Source organism: Uncinocarpus reesii, genomic scaffold (genome assembly GCF_000003515.1).
Source record: "Uncinocarpus reesii 1704 scaffold_1 genomic scaffold, whole genome shotgun sequence".
Classification (NCBI taxonomy): domain Eukaryota; kingdom Fungi; phylum Ascomycota; class Eurotiomycetes; order Onygenales; family Onygenaceae; genus Uncinocarpus; species Uncinocarpus reesii.
Genome location: NW_003052500.1, coordinates 4,153,712 through 4,168,052, shown reverse-complemented (window position 1 = coordinate 4,168,052; position 14,341 = coordinate 4,153,712). Strand labels below are relative to the sequence as shown.

At 49.3% G+C, this 14,341-nt stretch overlaps 7 protein-coding genes across 7 annotated transcripts; 4 read left to right on the top strand and 3 right to left on the bottom strand.

Annotated features, from left to right (window-relative positions):
* Positions 1-217: 217 nt before the first annotated feature.
* On the bottom strand, positions 218-1,204 carry UREG_01617 (uncharacterized protein; the record flags this gene model as incomplete). Its single annotated transcript, XM_002542055.1, has 2 exons — positions 218-331; positions 374-1,204. The coding sequence occupies 2 exons, from the start codon at positions 1,202-1,204 to the stop codon at positions 218-220; spliced, it is 945 nt and encodes a 314-aa protein (XP_002542101.1).
* A 103-nt stretch (positions 1,205-1,307) lies between these two features.
* Positions 1,308-2,642, top strand: UREG_01616 (mitochondrial import inner membrane translocase subunit tim-16; the record flags this gene model as incomplete). The annotated part of the gene is made up of 5 exons (XM_002542054.1): positions 1,308-1,428; positions 1,504-1,621; positions 1,775-1,808; positions 2,027-2,164; positions 2,226-2,642. The coding sequence occupies 5 exons, from the start codon at positions 1,308-1,310 to the stop codon at positions 2,640-2,642; spliced, it is 828 nt and encodes a 275-aa protein (XP_002542100.1).
* Positions 2,643-4,519: 1,877 nt separating this feature from the next.
* Positions 4,520-5,514, top strand: UREG_01615 (inositol oxygenase 1; the record flags this gene model as incomplete). Its single annotated transcript, XM_002542053.1, has 3 exons — positions 4,520-5,035; positions 5,214-5,405; positions 5,458-5,514. 3 exons carry the CDS (start codon positions 4,520-4,522, stop codon positions 5,512-5,514), a joined length of 765 nt encoding a protein of 254 aa, XP_002542099.1.
* Positions 5,515-6,400: 886 nt separating this feature from the next.
* Positions 6,401-7,553, top strand: UREG_01614 (uncharacterized protein; the record flags this gene model as incomplete). Its single annotated transcript, XM_002542052.1, has 3 exons — positions 6,401-6,467; positions 6,539-7,270; positions 7,423-7,553. 3 exons carry the CDS (start codon positions 6,401-6,403, stop codon positions 7,551-7,553), a joined length of 930 nt encoding a protein of 309 aa, XP_002542098.1.
* A 1,597-nt stretch (positions 7,554-9,150) lies between these two features.
* Positions 9,151-9,561, top strand: UREG_01613 (uncharacterized protein; the record flags this gene model as incomplete). The annotated part of the gene is made up of 1 exon (XM_002542051.1): positions 9,151-9,561. The coding sequence occupies one exon, from the start codon at positions 9,151-9,153 to the stop codon at positions 9,559-9,561; it is 411 nt and encodes a 136-aa protein (XP_002542097.1).
* A 190-nt stretch (positions 9,562-9,751) lies between these two features.
* On the bottom strand, positions 9,752-10,661 carry UREG_01612 (uncharacterized protein; the record flags this gene model as incomplete). The annotated part of the gene is made up of 4 exons (XM_002542050.1): positions 9,752-9,917; positions 10,046-10,271; positions 10,327-10,390; positions 10,569-10,661. 4 exons carry the CDS (start codon positions 10,659-10,661, stop codon positions 9,752-9,754), a joined length of 549 nt encoding a protein of 182 aa, XP_002542096.1.
* Positions 10,662-11,381: 720 nt separating this feature from the next.
* Positions 11,382-12,122, bottom strand: UREG_01611 (uncharacterized protein; the record flags this gene model as incomplete). Its single annotated transcript, XM_002542049.1, has 1 exon — positions 11,382-12,122. One exon carries the CDS (start codon positions 12,120-12,122, stop codon positions 11,382-11,384), a length of 741 nt encoding a protein of 246 aa, XP_002542095.1.
* Between the last annotated feature and the right edge of the window lie 2,219 nt (positions 12,123-14,341).

Here is a 14,341-nt window from a genome sequence, read left to right as displayed (position 1 = left end):
AGGAATATCGATTGGAATAGATGGAGACGAAGAAATGGGCTCGAGACGTCGTTGGTGCTGCCAAACCAGCGTCTTTTACGCTGTTTCGCTCCAGCTTTATTCTCTGGATCTGGCGTGTTGTTTTCTTCGCCTTCGTTGCGACTAGTGGTCACGCAATTCGAATCAGTTGCTTTCCCTGGAGGAGGTGAGGGCGGTGGAGTGGCTTCTGTGCTTGGAGTTATCTCCACGAGTTCAGCATCACGGCACCACTTGCGACGTCTAGTATACCGGTTCCAGTTATCTTGGCCACGACGGCCATCGTTCCACTGCCATCGAAGTTAGGATTCGTATACTTCACTTAAAATTGCATTCTGAACACCCATGGGCGCCATACCTTGTTGTCATAGTATATCCAGCCACCATCGTCGCCCGCCTCGTTTCTACCATTTTTGATAGGCTTCTTGCTGCTTTGATCCACCCTATCAATGCGCCATTCACTGCCAGAAACCCAACGCCACCTTGAGTTGCCGCCTTGGACTTCAGGGAGCTCAAATTCATCTTTAGAAGGTGCCGGATTCAAGTGTTCATCAGTCCAAGCAGCGCGCTCGTAGGCGAAAAGCGAAGTCGTCCATCCAATGCCAAGCCATCGTCGCTGGTTCTCATATAAGATAAATGTGAAACGCACACCGGGTGAATCGGCGCGCCTTCTTTTGGTGCATATCTCTGCTCCATGTTGGTTTGGTTTAGAGCGGAATGGGTGAAAAGGCAAGAAAGAAAATGCCGGCGAGACTTTAGGGTCCTGATTGTCATTATTAGATAAAATGGTAGAGAATTGAAGTCCTGTGATGATAGAGCATATTCGGCGAACTGTTAATGACCGCCAAAGTATAACTCGGCAAATGCGTGCTGGTTTGGAGTGCCAAGTCAAAATGACGGTCCCCACGGAAATGATAACTCGGCGGGTGGTGATTAGGTAAAACGGTGGCAGTGTCAGGAATATCCAGACGGGTGTGACCAGTAATATCCGGGTCAGGAGGGCAGTCAGAGCTGGCCGAGTTGTGGCTGAGGTGGCCGTCCGTTGAGTGGAGAGGAAATCCGTTAATTCAATCAAGGGTTCTAGCAAAACATTGCACCTCATTGTAAATTCTCTCAAGGATTCGACGATCTCGTCAAGCGTTTTATGATGTTGACTAGCAGTCTCCGAGGTACCTCTCCCGGTGTCCATGTTTCTCCCCAGTCAACCTGTTGAAGACAGCGGCGAATATCGTCGTGAATACATGCCCAATATTAGGCCTGCAACCACAAGGATTGGGCCGGCCCATAGCATAATGGCATCTCCGTATAGAACGATGGCCCAAAACACAGCCACAAGAAGAAAGCTCTCCCACGGGTCTCCACTTGTCCATGACAACAACCCGAGGAGCCGATTTAGGGGAAGCAAGAACGGATGTGAGTATGCGAGGGCACGAGTGACTGCCGGCGGAGTTGCAACTAGCAACGGAGATTTTCTATGGACAATTATAGTGGACCGTTGCTTCGAGGTTAACGAGGACCCGGAAATGCTTGTCGGCGAGAACGCAGCCATCGTGGGCGGAACGGACTCCCTCGAAAGGGACGCCCCTGCGGCCCCATCGTGTTGGGCGTAAGAATTTGGGGACATGGAAGCTATCCACGGTGTTTCTACTGGCATGGTTAGAATCCCCGTGTTACTCTTTTCTAGACGACGGCACCGCGCGGGGAAGCAAGCAAGCTCCGGAAGGAGATGGCACATACCAATAGCTGCCATGCAACACAGATCTGACCATCCGACCCAGGCGTGCTCATCCTGGGTAAGCAACTCGCAAACCACGCCGCAGCTAAAGAAGGCTAGAGGGCAGCTTTGGAAACAGAATCAGTTCGCAGCAGATAGTATCATGAGCCAGCTCTTCCCATCTGATGCTCAGCGTCATTCCACCAAGCTGTCACGTGCCTGCCAGCTGTCGCTGACATGTGAAGCTGTGCTTAGATAAGCGATGCAACTGACTAAGCACTCCCCGAAATTTCAAAGAAAGTTCGAGTGCTGAATCTTCGCTTTTGCCGCAACCTCGCAATCAAATTCGTTGTTGATAACCGCTCCAATTCCTTTCACGTCGGAGTCAGTGGGGTTGATTCGCAGACGCTTCATAATTGCTGGTACAGCACAATGGTATGCATCGCCATTTCCCAATTGCTGGTATTCTGAAGCACTCACCATGACCTGTTTATAGGCGCACCGCATCATATCGCAGATTGTCGTTACAGGGAGCCGGGTCCTTGGCCGGGCATTTGCAGAGGCGTACAAGCAGGCGTCGGCGTCTTCCAAATACGCATCTCATGCGCAAAAGAATGGCTCCTCGGTATCGAACACGTTCGCTTCGTCGGGCTTGACTCTTGACGAAGCTTGCAAAATACTGAACGTAAAGCCACCGAAGGGTGGGGAAGCCAACTTGGAGCAGACTATGGAGAGGTTTAAAAAATTATTCGACCTAAACGATCCGAAGAAGGGCGGGAGCTTTTATCTACAAAGCAAAATTCTCCGCGCTCGAGAACGCATTGAAATGGAGGTTAGAGAGGCAGAGCGGAAAGCAAAAATGGACAAAGAAGTGCGAGAAGGATGGAACCCGAAAGTGTACAAAGACAGATGACGGGCGCAAAAGTCGTGGAGAACAGGCGGAGTTATCCAATCCTATGCCCTGGGAACCCTACCAGCCTCATCCCTTTCGAAGCTCCAATCCACGAAACAGGTCGCAAATCGAATACCCTGTTAAACTATTTTCTGATATTCTTGTGCGTTTTGAGCATAGCATTGGCGTTAGACGTTCCGGGGGAGGGTGGGCGCCTCCCAAACTTTTTATTTGATGCAGACCGTTACCTCTTCTCACGCATTCCGAAGAATGATGCGTGACCTCTATGCGAGCTGCTTTTGCGGCTCCAAATTCAACTTTAACCCCATCGAACTGGGAAAATGCAGCCTTTCAAAGTCCAAAACACTTTACACCTGCTCTCTGGTTATATATCCTCATTTATTGGATGGAAACAATAAACGGCCATCCATCTGATTTAATTTTCTTTGATGTCCTTGCGAAATCTTTAGATCTCAGACTCTTGGGCAAAATGCACATATCTTTTTCTTCTGTTTATTCTCATTGCCAGGCTTTTTCTGCACTCTCCGCTCATCCCCCAGTCCTTGATTACATGCCTCAGAAGACCTTGTGAGAGCTTATGAACTGTACCTTTTTGGAACCAACTTGTACCAATAGAGTGTTATTGATGATACCAAACCAGTTGAAAGTTTGGCATATGTTTGATACGAAACCTACAATTGTGACGTGACAAGAGACTATATCATCAAGCCATTCAAGCACATCTGCTATGTCAAAGTATTGTTCAATTCCAGGTATGTTTTACATTATTCCCTTCAAGAATATGCAAGACGAGATCCGAAACTGATTTGCTATTCGAGTTCATGTTAGTAGCCCAACTGCTAGGGAATTGCTGATGCAGTTGGTTATGCGGATTGGGAAGACAATCCTTCCTCGCGAGCTTGCTAAATATTTCACCAGAGGCTTCTGTCTGCCAGATAGAGATTATTTATTTCAACTGCTCGTATTTTGGCTGTTGATATAGCCACTTTCGCCGGATGAATACACAGATGTATCCCATGGCCTTCCCTAAGAGTCACTGATAACCGGATATTCAATTGTTTATTCTAGGTGAGTTTTCTTCGTCAAATCCGTGTATATTATTGCAATAACCTACAGATAACTATCTTGTGATAAACCGATTCCTGACGGCATGACAAATAGTTCAACATAGATCACAAATGCAGAGATCCCGATGCAACTACAGCCATGAGATGCGCAAAGTTAGTTACAAATTGAAGTGCAACGTTAAGTAACAATAGGGACCTGAGCATCTATAACCATCAAATGGGACAGCTTAAGTTAATTCCCCCGAAACTTCCGCGAGCGGTGCAGCTCAAAAACCGACCGGAGGGGCTGCTTCTTACAAAGTCGTTATTGTCTTACCTTGGCAGCCTGTCACACGGCAGCAGATGCCAATGTACATACACAGCTTCTATCCCAAGACTGAGATGTATTGCTTCTTGCATCATCGTCACTTAAGCTTCCCCCGTGGACCGATGCGAAAAGCATCACGATGGCATGTCTTGAAATACTATGGGTGCGGGTTTGTCGGCTACGGCAATTCATCAGACAGGTCAATTCAGGCATGAATGATGGTCCAGCCACTGGGCCTTTCTATCTTGGTCAAGTTTTGGCTTCAAGGTGTTGCACACGTTACGATTCTTGAAGCTTCAAGGAACCCAATGAATGACGCCATGACATCTTTCGATGATTTTAACGCGCAATGTTGTCCTGCTGCCGAGTTCGAACTGCTCATACAGTGGCCGCGATCTTGTTGTCTTGTTCGATCAATTCTTGATGCTCCTTTGCTAATCCCTGAAAAGGCCCCCTATCTTGTGGTCTCACAACCACATCCTCTTTTTATTCAGGTAGGCAACATGACTCCAGGAGCAATAGATAGTGTGTCTGCGGATAAAAAGGCAGCGCCTCGATATCTAGAAGAACTGTGTGACGAAATTGATAAAGTCAATGCATTCAAAGCGCTCGCCCGGGAACGGAGTCTTTATGCACCATCCGAATTTGATAAAGACAAAGATAGATCCCAGTTTAGACAGTACGAAGAAGCTTGCGAAAGAGTCAGGGAATTCTATCATGAGCAGCACACCAAGCAAACGGTTGCATACAATCTCAAAGCCCGAAATGATTTCCGCTCAAAGACTCGCGCCAGATTGACTGTTTGGGAAGCGATAGAGAAACTCAACGTGCTCATCGACGAATCCGACCCTGACACTGAGCTTTCTCAGATTGAACATTTGCTCCAATCCGCAGAGGCAATTCGACGTGATGCAAAGCCCCGATGGATGCAGCTCACAGGCCTCATCCACGACCTGGGAAAACTTCTCTATTTCTTTGGCGCTGAAGGGCAGTGGGACGTGGTTGGGGATACTTTTCCAGTGGGATGTGCATTCGACGACCGGATTATCTATGGTTCAGGGTCATTTTGGCGAAAAATCCAGATTACGGCCATGAGATATATGGCACGAAATATGGAAATATATTACCCCGGGAATCGGTTTGGATAATGTGATGCTCTCATGGGGGCACGATGAGTACCTTTACCATGTTGTAAAGGACCAATCCACCCTTCCACCCGAGGCGCTCGCAATGATCCGCTATCATTCATTTTACCCGTGGCACTCTGCTGGCGGGTATACGGAGCTAATGGATGAGCATGACCAAGACATGTTGGAAGCCGTTCGCGCTTTTAACCCGTATGACTTGTATAGTAAGAGTGACGATATCCCCGATGTGGAGGAGCTCAAGGTTAGTACGTAGTCCATAGGCTAGCATGGCGTTTTACTGACGAGAAGTTTAGCCTTATTATCTCGAGCTTATCGATGAATACTTTCCACAAAAGGTCCTTCGTTGGTAAAAAGCCAATGCTGGCTTCGCCGTTGAGAATTTATATATATATTTTCTTTTTCTCGCACGGGTGCATATGCATATGTAGATGCATGTACTGTACATACGGATCATCCGTGCTGGTTCCCGGGATGCGTGCACGGCGACCTTGCATTTCATGCATTTCGATATTATGGAACGCAGACGGTTAGCTTGCCGTCGAGCCGGGTATATATTTTCATTCTTGTCAATAAAGGGCGCGAGTGCCGAAATGTGGTTTCGTTCTATATATATGGTCTGCTTCATGCACTGTTTTGGAAACACGCTTCGAATTGGGCTCCTTTCTTTTTTTCTTTTCGAGTCATTCCTTTAGAACACTGTCTGGAACAACCGTAGAACATTGTATCACCATCTCATACACATGGAAGCACGAGACAGCTGTAAGTCATCGCTTCGATTTCAATCCGGGCCGCGTTAGTGAGATTCGTTATTCGTGAGATCCTTCAACAGTCGCGACATCGAATCTCTCAACGAACCCATTTCGCGCCAGCAACCAGTCTGCTCCCCCAAAGGGCCAAAGCCAACAAGGTTTCCGAAAGAAGTCTCGACCATGAAGCCAGAGCCGACGAAGCTCGTATCCATGGATGGTCAATTGCCGACCGCATCTCAGGCGTCATCGCCAGATGCCAACCGTCCTGTGGTACTCTGGCGGGGTGAAGCGGTGCCACGAGAGACAGCGGGACTTGCCGTGAAGACAAAGAAACACGGTGCTTCTCGTCAGTTGATCCTTTTTAAGAGACGCCGTTTTTTTCATTTCCTTTTCCTTTTCTTTCCTTGTATCTTGCGTTTCTCCTTCTGGCCCTATTCTTTCTAACTTGTGAGGGTCGTTACCTGGGGAAGAAGCTTCAACGTCCACCATGTCTACGATCACTGATATCCGGTTTCGATTGAACACGGGCGCAGAGATTCCAGCCCTTGGATTAGGTGAGGAAGACTTTGTTTGGTAGCTTATTGCTTGGATTTGGCAAATCGAAAACTAAACTAGAACTGTATAGGGACCTGGCAATCCCCTCCAGGCCAGGTTCAAACGGCGGTTTACCATGCGCTCAGGGTTGGATACAGACATATTGATGCGGCACTCTGCTACCAAAATGAAGCAGAAGTTGGCGAGGGGATAGGGCAGGCTCTCAAGGAAGGAATAGTCAGGCGAGAAGAGATATTCGTCACAACGAAGCTGTGGAATACGTATCATAGGAAGGTAAAAGAAGGCTTAGAAGCGAGCCTGAAGAATCTAGGATTGGACTACGTGGATCTGCTTCTGATGCACTGGCCTGCACCGATGAATCCGAACGGTAGGTCTTTCAGCCGTTTATTTATCTTCCAACTGAGCTCACCAGTGTCCTCAGGAAACCACCCCCTATTCCCTACGCTTCCTGACGGTTCACGAGACATTGACTGGTCACGCTCCCACATCGACACCTACAAGGACATGGAGAAGCTCCTCGGGTCGGGGAAAGTGAAGGCAATTGGCGTGTCCAACTACAGCCTTCGTTACCTTCGAGATCTAGTTTCCCATGTCTCAGTTGTACCCGCGGTGAACCAGATTGAGAACCACCCGCTGCTACCGCAACAGGAGATTGTTGATTTCTGCAAGGAGAAGGGGATCATTGTTACCGGATTTAGTCCGTTAGGGAGTACAGGCGGCCCATTGATGGCGAGCGAGGCGGTGGTTGAAGTTGCGAAGAGAAAAGGCGTTTCGCCCTCGACGGTACTATTGAGCTGGCACAGTATGCGACCTCATTTTCTTGCCTGCTTCGATTCTACTTCAACTGCTAACCAACATGGATTCCGTCTCTTGTAGCCGCCCGCGGGTCTTGCGTAGTGCCAAAATCCGTCACGCCATCGCGCATTGAGGCAAACCACCATCTCATCCAGCTAGATGAAGCTGACATGGCGACAATCGCAAAATTCACGGAAGAGTCGGTGGCGAAGAATGGGTTCACGCGATATGTCTATCCGCCATTTGGGATCGACTTTGGGTTCCCGGACAAGAGTGTGAAGAAGAATTGAAGTTTGCTTTAGCCATGTATTCTATTAGTCCGTTCAGCATGTAGAAAAGCATCGCATATCTAGGGGTTATACTGCCTGCCGGCGAGATCGGCTGTCCAGCCCCGGAAATGACGCAATCCCGCACGCCGCGAGAAAAGCCGTTGAAAGTGGGGTTTTGGCGTGTATCGCGATGTTTTCTTTTTTTTTTTTGTCGCCGTTTCTCCCTCGCTCGTCCAGCAACACTCGAAGAAGGGCGCGAGAAGGGCCCGTTGTGCCTGATGCTGAATGGAACTCTTTTTCATTGTCCTTGCCAATATCCTCCCCACTTTTGTCTTGTCATATCAGATCAGCCGAGATCAACACATGGTTATTCCCAGCACCGGTACGAAGTGACCAGCACCGCAGAGCCCATCTTCCCGTATCCTTGAAGGCATAACGAGCGAGAGAATATCCGTCTTTTCGAACAAGCAGTGGGCAGCCATATTCAGGAAATTCCTTCGTCATCCCGCTTTTTCCGGGATTTTAATCGCGTCTCCCAGTCTGCTCGGATCACATCAGAGATACTGGCATCGCCGCCAATTATCCAATTTTATTCTGCAGCTGCAGCCCAATTGTCTTCTCTGCTGGTCAACCCAACCACGGCCTTTTTTAGATTTGGTAGCAGCCAGCCAGATCAGAGTCGTGCTCTCCCCCGCCGTGCGCCTGGAATATCCGAAGAGGAACGGTTGGAGCCTGCCTGTCATTTCTTGCTTATTCGTGTGGCGTGTCAACAGAGTCTCCATACCCGAACCTAAACCATACGATCGGCAGTGGGTTTGATACTTCGTGTTCAGCCATTTGTGACTTGAAGCGAGTGCATGTGTTGGCTGTTGCTCGGCGGGTGGGAGGCATTTTTCCCTCCGTTTCTGTTTTCTTTTGGAGTCTTTCTACTCGCATTTCTTTGTCTTGTTTAGGTTTGCTTAGGAGTTAGTGATACCCCTTTCCTTTCTGTCCTCTGACTCTCCCCAGGTGTATACTCTTCTGTACGTAGATCTAGGTTTGGGGATACTTAACTAGGTCACTGTGTTCCGACATTCTTCTAACGCCACAGAGTTGGACTAGGGGGGAAAGAGAAAGATAGAGAGAGAGAGAGTGTGTGTGTGTGCGTGTGATATAAGAACCTCAGCCAGACTGAGCTGAAAGTACAGAAGCCATGGCGGACTCGGACGCCGGCAGGAAGATGTTGAACGCGGAGGAGTTCCAGCAAGGTTCGTAGCCAGTTCATCTTGGCTTGCGAGTCATACTTTTCGTTGCTTATTCTCCTGCACCTCACACCTTGTTGTTCTCCTTTGGTTTCGTGTTTCCATTCCAATTCCCAGCAAGTAGAAGACACGGAATAGGGGGGAGGGAAAGCAATGACCCAACTGCTCAACATGCTACATAGGCCTGGAGAAACTCGACGTAGAGATGGGAAAAGACCCCATTCTCACCGCGTTTGCGCCCATCAAACTCATCACGGCGGGAGGTTTCGTGGGCCGTGTCTTACCTCAAGAGCCGAGAAAGCACAGACGATATCGACTACCTGCTTGACCCCGAATGGGCCCACGACGAGGAGATAAAACGACCGCTGCACGGAGCCATGGAGAAAGTCGCGCAGATTCTGCACTGGAACAAGAATTGGATCAATGAGGATATGGCCCTGTTCGTGACGCGGAGCTCGAGAGTGCATCTCTTTCGCAAGGCTGAAGAGCAGAATATCGTTCTGTGGCAGGGTGTCAATCTGTGCGTTCTGGCCGCGCCCATGGAGTGGGCGTTGGAGAGGAAGCTGAGGAGGATTCACCATACGGACCGGGGCCGGAAGACCAGTCACGATATGCATGATGCGATTGCCATGTTAAAGCATCTAAGGGATAAAAATGGAGGGCCGTTGGACAAGAATTATATCGCGGGCATGAATTTGAATACGTTCGACGTGCTTCCGGATGATACGACCATGAGTCGGGTCGAGGCAGAGTACCAACAGACTTTTAACGAGAAGATATTCCAATAGGCTACTCTGGTTTTTTTGCTCATCTTCAAACAAAATACTCCCGGTTTAGAGAGCGCAGTCTGTTTAAGGGCGTGAGGGATTCTGACGATTGCATTAAGCGGTTCATAGCATGGTATTTGGATTCCAGTGAAAATCGATAAAGATTATGTCCTGTATTTCTCATTTCATTCAATTCTTGTGTTGACTTGCCTTATTCCAATTGCTTGTGCTTGATCAGCCAGAGATAAAAGTCCATACAGCCATCTGCAGTCTCGAGCACCGCAATCAACGCTTCCTTGCTACCAAACAGCTCCTTTAAACCCACGGTGCTAACAATGATGATCCAATCTGGCGGTGGAAGCTCGCACACTCCACTCCTAATATAGCAAGTTGGGTGTGTCGCAAAGGCATATTCCCTGAGTTCAATGCAACTAGTCCTCTTCCTTCCCGTGGCATGAGGTACGAGTTTTTTTTGCAAACAGTACATGGTCTCTGTGAGCCAGACCTTGCCCAAGCGGGTGAACTTGCCACGGACTTCGGCAAACTTTTGGCAGTAATGTTGGCCATAGGCGAGAGGGTAGCCGCTGAGGCCGCATTGTACCACTTTCTCGAGGCAATCCTTGTAAAAAGTGCAGCTGTTTTTCTCGGGAGATGAACAGGAGTTGCGCCGTTCGAGACGATAGCTTTTACGTCGGACGCAGCATTGCCTGGCGCCTGGGCGGTCATCATCTCTGTATTGGCGTTAAGTATTGCGACATGTCACAGGTAAACGGGGACATCTCATACGCTTCGAATCCTCCACTGCAGCTTTCGTTGATTTGCTTGCAGGGCAGGCCCACATGACTTTCCCCTGTTGCAAAGATCAGTATTCATTGCTCATATTTGGATGGCCAGATATTCTCATACTTTGGGGGTAGCTTTTCTTCACTTTGATACCCTCGCATACGCCACTTCCCCGACAGATATCGTCTCCCTATTGTTTGTGAACACATGGCCACCGTGAGCTAGTCACATGCGTGTAGCCATACCTTGCCGGAATCACTCACTTCACGGGATGACAAGACAACTGGCGCCTGGATCAACGCGCAAAAGGCAAAAGGGAGAAAAACGACTGGCCGCATAATGATTTAAGCCTGTAGCTCAGAAGTGATGGGAATGGTTCCAATGATCTCTCCTTGCATTCTGGGAACAGCCGGGGTATATCAAGTTTCGCCCTGACTGTAAAACCAAGTCTAGGGCTTTCGTGTCGAGCGAACCATTTGGAGCGCGCATGGGACCTTGTCACGACGACGAACGGGGTGGCAGACAGGGCTATATTGAACAAGGCAGTCGAGTTGTGAATAAAATCGACTCGATCCAAGCAGTAAGTGAAAGCTCACCCGTCTTTTGGCCTTCTTTCCAGCTTAAAAGTTCCGGGATTGGGTTTGCTGTAGGGCACAGGATACACCCCTGATTATATCGCAAGCTTTACGCTTGTTGAGATATGGGCTCATGGCGCCTCGTGATGGATTTTGGCAGGGGTTCGAGCGACTGTTTAAAAGATGGACAATGCAAATTCAATGTTGATAAACGAGTCAATTCGACACCATCCTCCTCTCCAAACTCCCATCGAGCCTCTTTGCAATGGGAAAACGAAACGTAGCTTAGATGCACGACAGCAACGCAATAAATGCAATAGCACCTGGCATATATACAGCAATGCCTTTCAAAGAGATCTATGTAGGAGACCCATCCAGCAACCACTGGAAAGGATCGGGTATCAACCGGACGCACAATAACTCCTGGATAAATGAAGCAGAAGGAACGAAAATGCAGCTCCCGGGGAAGAGAAAAGAAAAGGTTTATATCGTATATAGCCATCCCACATTCGTCACGATATTCCGCTTGGCAAATGTCTCGTTCACTCCCCCATCCTCCAGCACCAATCTGCCTGCCGCATCCACGACGTCAGAAGGCAAGTCAACCGTCCAGTGCGGATCGATCGGGGGAACATTCTTCGTCCACGGCGCCACAGTCTCCGGATCATATGGCGGGTATGGATCCTCGTCCCTCTCACGGTACAAATGTCTCCCGTCCCGCCTCATCCCTAGGCCCAACCGCCAATTGAAGGCGTGCACCAGCTCCTCCGCCAGACAGGCAAGGATCGCGTACCGCATAGGGTCAGGATCCTGCGGATCGGGAATATTCTCGAGAGTCCAGCGCGAATGATACCAGAAGTATTCCGTCTCCGTGCCTATAGGGATGTAATCGCCGGACGCCATGCATTCGTAGAGGCGGTAGAGGGAACGGAGTGGGGTGTCGCGCGCGCTCCAGAGCGGGATGCTCCAGAGGTTGTGGATGTCGCCGCGTCGGGCGCGCATGAGGGCAGGATTACCCCATAGTTCGTGGATGGAAAGAGACGGTGGTATGGGGAAGTGCCATGTCGGGAGAGGGAGGAAGAGGCGGAGAAGGGCGAGGTAGGGGTGTCTGTGGTGGGCGCGCAATCGGTCAATGCTGGCGCGGAGCTTGAGCGGGCTGCTGAAGAGGTAGAAGAAGCGACGGATGCGTGTCCAAAGAGAGAGCTTTGGACGCGGACGTGCCATATGAGGGCTGACGGTGTAGCGTGAGGGGAATCAACTGAGGATACGATGCTGCGATTGTCCCTTTTCCACGGTCAGCAACCGATGCTTAAAAAGTAACATCAACTCGAAATAGCGAACTGAATACCTTTCTGTCAAACCGAACCAGCCCAATGGTTCCTGCAGCGGGCTCTGTTGCTGATTTGTACTGTCCGTCACCCCGTCCTCCTTTTCTATTTTTTTTTTTTTTCTCTCCTCTCCGTTGCTGCAAGATGATGGCATCAATGCAACCAGCGGTCAACAGGGGTTCGAACCTTAAGCTGCTTTGCCTTTGCCGCCAGTAGTTAACTAGTTAGTTATCGCAGTTTAGCGGGCGCAGCAGAGTGAGCAGACAAGCAGCATCCAGCTGGAAGAGAGAGCAGAGTGCATCGTGGCGCGGCCCACGGGCTGTCCGGGATGGAGAATAACTATATAACTAGCACTGTTATGCCCTGCCGCACTGCAGTCTCAGCTTGCAAGGGAATGAATTGCCGATCCTGGCTCCCGCCCAAATCTATTTCCAGAGTCCTTCGTTTGCAGAGATCAACTCCGGATCATCGCTATGAGTTCTCCAGCTCCTTGATCCATGGTTAGCTGCAGTGGATATTCTGGCTTGCAAGCCCGCAGATAGACTCGCCAGCCCAATCAAGAGAACCAGCTTCGCAGATTACAAGCTGAATTGGGATATTCGTGACTAACCGCGGAGAAAGCCGAATATTCGAACCCTGTGATCATAAAGAGGGCATGTTCTATCCATTGGCAGCTTGGTATCAATCTGAACAAGGAGCGGTGAGCCCTGGTCTCTTCCAGTGCGTTTAAACAGGTCAGAATCACACAGTGGGATCTCGGAAATGCACGCCGTTGCCGTCATTGATCTGAGTCGGATTCCTCATGATCGACTGCCAGTTCGCTTTGCCAGTTTCATCATGCTTCGCTTGACTTCAGAGATCCCATCAGGGCACCCAATCAGACCACTATCCGCTTCGTTCAACGCGTCTCGGTCAAGGGGCTCCAGATCGTCTTGAATATTAGGCTTTGGTGGCCGCATCCACACCGGTTGAATGATGCCGATTAGCTCGCTGCCCCGATCGTCTTCTTCTCAAAAAGACACATGGCATGCGACCGTTGAAAAAAAAAACAAGAATGCCGAGGAGTTGACCGGTAACCCAAAGAAGATCCCTATAGCTGCTGCTCACCGCCTCAATTGTTGCTGCCAATGCTGAGCGGCCTCAAGGTGGACTACGATATAGTTATATTAGTGACTGGAAAGACGACGATAATTGAATCCAAGCCCTGCCACATAACTAACCGACTAATAAGCAGCGATGTTTCTGTAAGGGTACTTTCTAATGGCTTTCGCCCCTATTGCATTGGATGCCAGCATAGACATCAGAGCCGACCCAGGAGGCGTGAAATGTTTCAACGAAGAGACCCGGTTGAATCAGCTTTTATTTTGGCATTCCCTTCGCTGCCTTCGTCTGACGGGGCACTATTGATAATAGTACGCCCCCAGGCTATGTCCCGTTGTCCATACGGAGCACTTGGATTCGACTGATATTGATATCCCTGCGCATGGCCTGATGACCACCGCTAGCCCCATCCAAGTTATTTTTCCAACTGTCGGCAATTGATTCCCTGGTCCCTTGGCTCTGCACGATCCCTTGATCATAAACCGATACTTCATGATGTCTGGGCTTCTCATTTGCTAGGCGTTGTTGGTCTAGTTAGTCGCCAACAACGTATGGGCTTTCAGCAGTATTCACCGTTGGATTCGCGTCCTATGGTTAGAATCTGGTGGCTTTGTAGCTACCTGCTACGCAAGTTCAATTCACGGATGGCGCTAGCTTTCGTTGGAAGGCAAAGCCTATCAAATCATTCATCTTATTGTACGGTTTACTCCGCATGTAGTTATCGTCTATCTTGCTCGCCATTAATGTAAACTCTCCGCCATCCCAGGCAGTCAAGCAAACCTCATCCGAAACGCCAAATCTTTGGTATCTGCGTTAGCTGTCGCAACGACTCGAGGCCAACGCTATTCGCTTTCAAATATGCTTCGTCGAAGTTAGGCTCTTTCAATGCATCGAGCACTAGCCTGCAGCACAGAATGTCGAGAGGAGTTCATGAAGCGGCGATGGAAGATCAACTTCAAAACCAAGCTTCACTTAGCTGATGATGCGGGATGGCAATACGGGAAAAGCTAGTAT